Below are 10,128 nucleotides of genomic sequence, written 5' to 3' on the forward strand. Positions count from 1 at the left end.
GTGACGGTCTCATCTTAAGATAATGGTTAAAAGCGTAAAATACTGATAAAAATTGTTTTTGAAGAACAAGAACTCCGATGAGGAATTGACTGCCAATTTCGGCTATGTTTTATTTTTTTTGTAGAAATAGTTATGTTAATATTTGATCTAGTTTAGGTCTCCATCTACCCATTATAGTTGTTGAGGTATTAGGCAAAAACGCATTTTTTTTTTTATAAAAATCGTCTTGAATAAAAGAAAATTACTTTAATAAGGAGCCAGTGCGATGACTTCAGCCCTGGTGGCTTAGTTGAAGAAATAGTCTTGCTGAACATTTTTGTTACAAAAGTTTCTCTTTACCTTTTATAATTTTCAAGATAATAGACAAACATTGAAAAAAATAGTTGTCACAGTTTTGACGTAAATTCAGTGGTTAGATATTGTGAACATTTAAGCCTCATTCCAATTTGATTATTAGATATATTTTCGATTAGTTAAGTTGGAATATAGTTAGATAGAATTTTAGTTTGAATAGAGTTAGAGAATATAGTTAGAGAATGACAGAAAGTTTACGATCTCGTAAAGGCATAAATTACAAGTCGCTGAATGATTATGGACTGCCAGCATTAAATTTGACAGATCCTGTTAAGATTTCCACACCAAGGAAAAAGTTGGAACTCACCACAGCAAGAATTTTAGACAAGGTAGTGGCCGAGGACTTGGATTCTGACGAAGAAGGAAGTCGCTCAGACGAAGAACTAGAACAGTTACGTAAGAAGTTGAAGAACACAGAAGATAGTATAAGAAAGAAGAAAGAGGAGGAGAAAACAGTCTTAAAAAAGAAAATAGAAGAAGGGGAAAAGGTGTTGAAGTCAATGAAAGGTGAGGATAGTACAATAGATGACAAAGTTAAATTAACTGATCTTAGAAAGATGGAAAGGCTTAATTCAAAAGTTGATAAAAAATTGTCAGATATGGGGTTATTTGACAAACCTGAAATAAAAGGAGACGCTAGTAAAAAGAAAAGCAAACTTAAGATTAAACTTAGTTCAACAAGTTTAGAGAGTAGTTCTGATGATGGGGTAAATAGAAAAAAAGGTAAAAAAGGGAACAGTGATAGAAAGAAATGTATAGCTGTTTCGGATAGTTCGACCGATTCGGAAGATTCGGAAGATGATTCTGAGTGTGAAAAGAAAAAGAATAAGCGTAGGAAAAGAAAAATTAAATCTGGTATTCAGAGTAAGTCGTCTGATAAAGTCAAGAATCAATTGTTATGGCCTCATTCCGCTCTACAATATGAGTATGTAAATGAATCAACTTCCTTTAAAAGTTTAGACATTAAATTGTTTACCGCGGGAGAGCTTGAAATTATCACAAGTCATGGTATTTCTGAAACAGAGAAATCGGGTAGATTAAATCTTTTAAAGAAAATTACTTACTATAGTAATATTTATGCTTGGAAAGGTCTCCTCGCCTTTTATGCAGCATGGCTACGTAAAATAGAATTGGGTCAAAAATCTTGGAAAGATGACCCTACGTGTATTGAAGTTCCGGTTTTAAGTCCTTACATTTTATCTAAGTCGGAGAGCTCTTCTGGTAGTAAGACATTTAAATCAGATTTCACAAAAAAGGAAGAAAGTATTTGGTTTTGTACATTATATAATAGAAATAGGTGTACGTCAAAATCCACGCCGCATCAAATTAATTTCAAAGGTCAATATAAGACTGTCTTACACATTTGTGCAGTTTGCTGGAAAAAGGATAATAAAAAGTTAAATCATCCAGAATGTTCTAATACTTGTCCTAATTTTCCTGTTTGACTAGATTGTATTAAAAAGCTCGATCCTGATGCGGAGATTTTTTATCCTCAATACTTGAAAGACAGCTTGAAGAGAGATAACTCTAATATGAAATGTTTATCAAAGAACAGTGGTAATAAAAAAGAGAACGATAGTTCTGAAGCTTGTAAAAACGATCTTTGTAAATTAGTATATGAGGGTAAATATGATGTTTTGAAAACTGACAAGCTTTTACATGATCACGATTTAGTTTTTAAATCGTCAAAATTGAATTTTGAAGACTGTAAAATAAAAACACTATCAAAAATAAATGTGGATTATTTTAAATTGATGCTTAGTGATTATTCGGACAGAGAAATTTGTAAATTGTTAGAATTTGGATTTCCAATTGGATTTCACCGAAATAAGGAATCTATGAGTTTATTACGAGATTTTAAGGTTCAAAAAGAGGTGTTACAAGTTAAAAATCATCGTGGGGCAGTAGAGTTTCCCAATGATATGGAGAAATATTTGGTAAAAGAACTTACAAAGGGGGCAATTATTGGCCCTTTTCACGTGAATCCATTTGATCATGGTATTATTTTATCTCCATTGAATACGGTTCCTAAAAAGGATTCAACGGAAAGAAGGATCATTCTAGACTTAAGTTCGGCTGGTGGAACTGGTGTAAATGAATTTATAGATAAAGATAATTATTTAGGTGAACCAGTTTCTTTAACATACCCAAGAGTAGATGATTTAGTTTTGTTAATAAAGAAAAAGGGAAGTGGATCTCATCTTTTCAAACGGGATCTTGCCCGGGCTTACAGACAAATTCCAATTGATATTGGAGATACCTTTTTAGTAGGATTTGCTTGGAATGGACATATATTTTTTGATATTGTGCTGTCTATGGGCTTAAGATCAGCTGCACAAATATGTCAAAGATTGACAAACGCTATTGCTTATATTTATAGCTCATTAGGGTTTGATATCATAAACTATTTAGATGACTTTGCCGGGGTAGAAAGTCCAGAATTGTCTGCAAAAGCCTTTTTAGAATTACAAAATGTGTTAGCTTCTTGTGGAATTGAAGAGTCCGAACATAAAGCTGTGGGTCCTTCAACTAGAATGGAGTTTTTAGGAATTATTTGTGATTCAGTTAAAATGACTTTAGAAATTTCTATTGAAAGATTAACAGAGATAGATTTAATTTTATTGGAGTGGGTAGGAAAAGAATTCGCCTCTAAGCGTGAAATTCAATCGCTTGTTGGAAAACTGAATTTTGTCGGGTGTTGTGTTAGACCCGGACGAGTGTTTATTTCTCGAATACTTAATTGGTTAAGATATATTTATCAAGATGTAAAAAAGAGCGAGGTGCCTGAACTTGTTAAAAAAGACATCTTATGGTGGAAAAAGTTTTTACCTTTATATAATGGTGTATCAATGATGTTAATAGAGGACTGGTCGAAACCAGATGAAATATTCTCTTCTGATGCATGCATGACAGGTTGTGGTGGCATGTTCAAGGAAGATTTTTTTCATGTTGAATTTCCTGATGCTATTGTTAATGAACAGCTTCATATTAATGCATTAGAAATGTTAACAGTAGTGGTATGCCTGAAATTATGGGGCACTAAATTGAGAGGAAAGAGAATTATAATTAAATGTGATAACCAGGTTACAGTAACAGTAATTAACACTGGACGATCAAGAAATCAGTTTTTACAATCTTGTTTGCGTGAGATTTGTTTTGTAGCCGCCATTAACGAATTTGAGTTGAGGGCAGTTCACATTGCAGGTGTTGACAATCGTTTAGCTGATATGTTGTCTCGCTGGCATTTACATAGTAATTATGCTAAAACATTTTTTGAAGAGACAAAATATATACATTTAGAAGAATTTGAAGTGACAAATGAGTTGTTTCAGTTTATTCATGAATGGTAAATTACGTTTTCAGATAGACAAATTAGAGAACTAGAAAGGGATGTAAAGATATCGACATTATCAGCCTTTGCTGTAGGAACAAAAAAGAATTTATTGGTTCAGTGGCGAGCCTTTTTGCTTTTTTGTACATTTTTTAATTTAAATGAATGTCCTGTTTCATTAAAAACGATCTGTTTGTTTATTCAATTTTTGAGTAGATCGTTCAAATCAGTAAGTTCTATAAAAAATTATGTATGTGGGGTTAAAACTATGCATTTAATGTTAGACAAACCTTTTGTTCATTTAGATGAATTTTCTGTCAAGTTATTATTGAAAGGGATTACTAGAGAAAAGCAGCATTTACCACAACAAGCGTTAGCTATTACTGTAGATATGTTATTAGATATTAATAGAGTTATAAATCACGACGATCCAAAGCAGTGCACTATATGGTGTTTATTTTTATTTGCCTTTTTCTTAATGGCGCGCAAATCTAATTTAGTACCTGATTCTAAAATGTCTTTTGACATAGATAAACAGTTAACCAGAAATAAAGTAATTTTAGAGGGTAATATTGCTATTGTAATTTTTAATTGGTCAAAAACCATACAGATGGGTAATAGAATTTTGAAGATACCATTGATTGAAAATACTAGATCTGCATTATGTCCATTGAGAGCATATAGAAATATGTGTAAATTAATTCCTGCCGCCGGAGATAGTCCAGCCTTTTTATTTCCTAGTAAACACAAGTTAGTTCCTGTGACTTATACAGATTTTCAGCGGTATATTAAGGAGTTTATTAGTAAGATAGGCAGGAATCCACGACTATTTTCTACTCATAGTTTCCGCCGAGGGGGTGCGACCTTTGCTTTTGAATCTAAGGTACCTGCAGAGTTAATACAAGTTCATGGTGATTGGGCAAGTGATGCCTATAAATTATATCTTCAATTTTCTTTATCCGAAAAAGTCTCTGTTGCTAAGGCCATGACTAAATTTATCCCTTAATTGCAGTAATGAAGAAGAGGGTGTTAATCTTATGTGACTCTATTGGGAAATATCTGGATGGGATGAAAGACACGGTTGTACAGAGTTTTAGTGGAGCTAATTTAGGTTACATTAAATATGTTATTGATAAGGAGTATATATATCTTCATGAGTTTGATAGCTTTTCGCATGTTATTTTACATTTTGGTACCAATGATATAGAGAAACATTCTATAGAGATTATTTTATGTAAATTTAGAAATTTGATATATAGTGTAAGAAATAGAAATAGAGACATAAATATATTGATATCTTCTATTTTACCGCGACCAGTTGATTTTGTTCAGTTAGGATATAAGGTTGTTCAGATTAATAAAGCCTTAATTGGTATTTGTAAAGATGAGAAAATAAGTTTCATTAAGTCTTATAGAAGATTTTTATTTAAGGGCTCTCCTAAAAGAGATTTATTTGCAATTAAAGATGGAGGTTTGCATTTAAATGAAGCTGGAGTTGCCCAGCTTAAGATGTGTTTTATTCATGTCATTTCACATTTGTAAATTGTATATGTTTAATTATGTAGTTGTAATTTATAGTATGTTAATTCTGATTTGTTCATATTTTGTAGATAACCATTCTAGTATGTGGCTTACAATGAAGTTCTTTATTCGTTGAGTCAGAAGATTTTCAAAGAAGTAACATATTCTTTGGATCTTCAGTAGGAGATTTACAAGAAAGTATCGTTTTGATTTCTTGAGTCTCGTCAGGCTTACACAAGTGTATATCAGTTTGTGGGTCTGAGTTATTGCTATTCTAAGAGTGTTTTGTTGTGTTTTAAGAATATAGTTTTCTTTTTTTTTTATTATTTCTTTTTCTTTTTCTTTTTTTCTTTTTGTCTTTTGCGGGCTTGTTTGGCGGTTTATTTTTGTAGGGCCCGCAATTGTGTATACTCTATGTCATGTATGTGTATAAATTATTTGTTAAATGAACTTGTACAATAATTTTCGGCCAAAATAAAAGTTTTATTTATCTTGTTTTATATTCTGAGCCAAAGATAATTGTATAGTTTTTAATTCTAAAAACGCATAATTATATGCGAAGTTCGTTTTCTTCGACATTTCGTAATTCTCTACTATCTATCGTATATGTTCAGTGAGTACTTCTTAGTAACTTTGTAATCATTATTAGATATATTTTCGATTAGTTACCCTCCCACCCATCCCTAATGTTTAATTATTGTACTTGTGAGTTTAATATTGACAGATTTAATTTGTGCGGTTTATTTTTGTAGGGCCCGCAATTGTGTATACTCTATGTCATGTATGTGTATAAATTATTTGTTAAATGAACTTGTACAATAATTTTCGGCCAAAATAAAAGTTTTATTTATCTTGTTTTATATTCTGAGCCAAAGATAATTTAAGCCTCATTCCAATTTCCTCTATTTATAGAAGGTTTTTATAAATTTTATTAAAGAAAAAACTTGCATTGCATTTTTATGTTCTGTTATTATTCATGTCGCCCATCTTGGTTGGCAGGTGGGGTTATTGGACACCTTTTTAAAGTAAGTATTCTAATGATTTAATCATTGTGGCCCAATGAGAACTTTTCATCCAAGTCAGGATAAAGTTATAGGTCAAAGTAAGGCCTTCAACAATCTTTGCTCACACTGAACAGCAAAATGACTAGTGAAAAACAATTTAAACAGGATAGCCAACCGTCTAATTTATATAATCAAAGTGCTTGTGAGCACTCAAGGATGAAGATTGCATTAGTTAATCAGAGGGAAGTAAAATTAAACATTGCATTGTATTCTTTTGCATTGTTTATGACCTACTCATCTCCAATTTTGGACAAAGGAAGAGAACTTTCAATTTTTAAGATTACTTTTACATCATTGATATATACAAGATTCCTGCACCTTGCACAAGTTGTGTAATTCTCTTGTCAAGTATAAAATCATTTTGTAACTTGAATATCTGAGCATATATTTCATTGATAAAATTCTGGAAATGTTCATGGACAGGATGCTTAGAATGTTATGATCAATGCGATATATATTGTGCATCTCAAAAGTAGTGATAAACCTTGGAAGATTTAGACATCAAGTCAGTACCATGGGGTTTTGATGGAATTTTATGCAATCTATTTTTGACCCAAAAATGTGCTAATGACCAACAAACAAAATCCCAAAACTGTTGCTAATATATAGACCTGCTTTAAAAAACAATCATCGAGAAAATTAAAAGCTAGCGCATCTAAATAGTTTAATCAAAATGAAATGGAAGTATTCATATTCGGTCTTTAATATTTTGGAACGAAAAGTGTTTCAGTATCATATCAACATGTACACATCTCTTCACTATGAAATTAAACCATTTCAGATAAAATTATTCTTTTTACTAGTGCACACAGTTCATAAACTGTAAATGCGTGCCTTTTTTGTTAGGTTTTCACCAATCCATTGAACTAATGATTATTTATATGCTTGACTATTTCAATCAAACATTTAACAATTGTAGAGAAATGCTGTGTTTCTTCAGAAAATAGCAAAAATATGTTTGTCCATTTAGTGAGTCTGTTAGGCCCTGCCAGATCATGCCCAGATGTAGAAGTGTATCACCATGTCATGTATGCAACCACAAGTCAGAATGGGGTCTTAAATCTGATGCCTTGTTTAGATTGCTACATGTATGCTCTCTGAATCTTAGGAACACTGGCCAAAACTCTTTGAAGTGGTTGTTAGATGTCACATTTTCTGTCCCTAACCAATTTACTCTCATTTTCCAGTGGCAGTCATAATCCTATTTGCTTGCACAAGATATTTATTCTAATTTTCATGCAAAAAGATAGCATTACATGTATTTGATGCATTTCTGCAAATCAGGAATAATTGAACCTATTCATCAGACTGCAACACTGTTTTTAAAAATTGTGTATTTGTACATACATGTATTTAGATACATCACATCATTTACAATCAGTTCGTGTTTTATATTACATGCATGAACAATTTATTGGTAAGACAATCAACTAATGCTTCAAGACAACAAAGCCTCACAATTATTAAAACATTTTAATTACATTAAATAAAATATCTTGACGTAGATTGCATTCTTTGATATTAACACAACGATGAAAAGTGATCACTCATTCATACATGAACAAATGTATTTATAAGATTCAGCAGCGTTTAAAACAAATGACCTCATCTACAGCTAAAAGCTGTAACTGAGAATTTACTGACTTAGTTTGGCATTAAACCTGTATGCTGCCACTCATAACAATAACAATGAAATTCAATAATATCCTGATCCGTGGTCCTAAAATCTTGATCCCAGAGACAAAAAAGTTGTTGTTTTCCAAAGAGTCATTCGTTTTAATATGTCCTGAATTTAAGAAGGTGTTACGTCATCCTTATGCTTTGGATAATTTGAAATACAGCTGAAAAATAAACAGGAGAATCATGAGAATCTACATTTGTGTTGTATTTATAAAATTAAATTGTGAAATTATATATATTTTTAAAATTTTTTAATTTTTCAGTGAAGACTTCCCAAGGCATTTCAGTATGCAGAAAAGCTTATCAGTATTATCCTCATAATCAGTACTTAGAATGAGAGTAGAATGTTTAAATTTGAAAGACAAAACTTAAAGTAAATAGTTGTAAGATTTTGTGAACATGTATTTTCATTCATTGAAAACGTTATTTTAAAGGGAAACATTGAAACATATTATTAGTAACATTTCTTAAATTCTTAAATTCGAAATTGAAAGAAGTGTACTAGTATGTTGTACTAGATATTATGTGTGGAATGAGACAACTCTTCATCCAAGTCAAAATTTGTAAAAGTACAATTAAGAAATATAAACACATGTATACTCAAACTTACCTGAACCACACACAACAAATATAAACAGAGCTAACAGCCATGGTCCAACTGGGTATTTTTCCTCTGCTGGTTTCTGAAATACACCAAGAAAGGATTTTCAATGTGGATTGCTACATTGTTCTGTCACTACATAGATAAAATTTCATCCATAACTTAAAACTTGTGAATATTAAACATGCAAATTAGTACATGGGTTTTGAAGGTGAAATCTTATTAGGAAAATTAATTACATTTTAATACCCTCTTTGGTTTGATACAAATTTATAAGATGACTTGACATTTGACTAAAATGTAATAACAACAAAACCAGTTTCGGATATGGCAGCAAATTAAATACCCCAATTTTTAGTTTGACTTGCTAGAAACCAAAACAACACCCAAGAATCAATGTGTACTAATAGAAGGAAATGACTTTGGGATGATTTGAAATGCAACTGAAGGTTATATATTTTCTGTTAATAAAAATTTAAAAATATAGAAAATGGAATAGCAAATTTTATAAAAAATGATTGTGTTCTTGTTCTAAGTAAACCTCCAACTTGTATTCAACACATGTTCAAAGCCCAACTTTTATCACAGCCAAGCTATAGCTACAGACTAATTATACTGTTACAATGCTTATGATTGACTAGTTATCATGGTTATTGTTTGACTCAAATCCTGTGAAAAATACATTTATAGTTCATGGATGTTGAGAACAAGACAAATATCAAAACTTAGTTGTTTTGAAGAATTGGATACATGGTAACTGTGTGATGAAAATTGACAAGTCCATGCAAACAGTAAAAAATGAAACATTTAAGAAAAAGTAGTAGGTGTTTGGCAGATCCATAAAAGTGCTCAAATGATAAAGTCCTAATTGTAAAGCTGCCAGATCTAAAATTAAATTTAATGTTACATTACCAGTTCAAGGCAGTTGATCTAAAACTTAGTTTAAGAAATTTTAAACCATATTTACAAGTTAACTGGTTGGGACGATTTGTTTTAAGTGTAACAGTTAGATGAAAGTAATCCTGTTAGGATATTGGAGCCCAAATGAAATAAAATCTTTAAGCATACATGTATTTAACATATGTGTACAACTTGGGCTTAACAGTGCATTTGTTTTGGAAAATAGTAGCAACTTTTGTCTGTACATCTGGGAGACAATCCAAAATTATGATTGAAGAACCACTAGCATGCAGAAGCACGAATTTAGTTAAAAGTATTCTAAATGAGATACCATAAGATCACAAAACTTAACCAGGGACAATTTGTTCACCTATATATAATAACTCAACAGGTATCTGGTATGCACCGAACAGCTGTTTTGAAGTCCAAGTTACAAAATTTATAAGCTCACCAAAGATTTTGGAACATTTCCTCGTGTATTTATATTCTTGCTGTGCTTTTCATTTGCAAGTCTCATTCTTTGTTTTGTGGCAGGCATGATGACGGTTTCAGGTGTTGAATTTGACTGTAGTGTGTATATGATTTTGTGCGAACACTTTACACGTCACTTTTCATAACAAATTGTGTGGAAAAAGGAAGTGATAAGTGTCGCGTGTACAATTGTTACGCATGCTAAT

At 31.5% G+C, this 10,128-nt stretch overlaps 1 protein-coding gene across 1 annotated transcript; it reads right to left on the minus strand.

Moving 5' to 3' along the window:
* Window positions 1-7,729: 7,729 nt before the first annotated feature.
* LOC143069359 (stress-associated endoplasmic reticulum protein 2-like) lies at window positions 7,730-10,095 on the minus strand. The gene is made up of 3 exons (XM_076243949.1): window positions 9,903-10,095; window positions 8,561-8,633; window positions 7,730-8,111 (listed from the first exon to the last, which is right to left on the minus strand). The coding sequence occupies exons 1-3, from the start codon at window positions 9,987-9,989 to the stop codon at window positions 8,074-8,076; spliced, it is 198 nt and encodes a 65-aa protein (XP_076100064.1). The 5' UTR covers window positions 9,990-10,095; the 3' UTR covers window positions 7,730-8,073.
* Window positions 10,096-10,128: the final 33 nt, after the last annotated feature.

The sequence above is a fragment of the Mytilus galloprovincialis genome, chromosome 3, assembly GCF_965363235.1.
Source record: "Mytilus galloprovincialis chromosome 3, xbMytGall1.hap1.1, whole genome shotgun sequence".
NCBI lineage: Eukaryota > Metazoa > Mollusca > Bivalvia > Mytilida > Mytilidae > Mytilus > Mytilus galloprovincialis.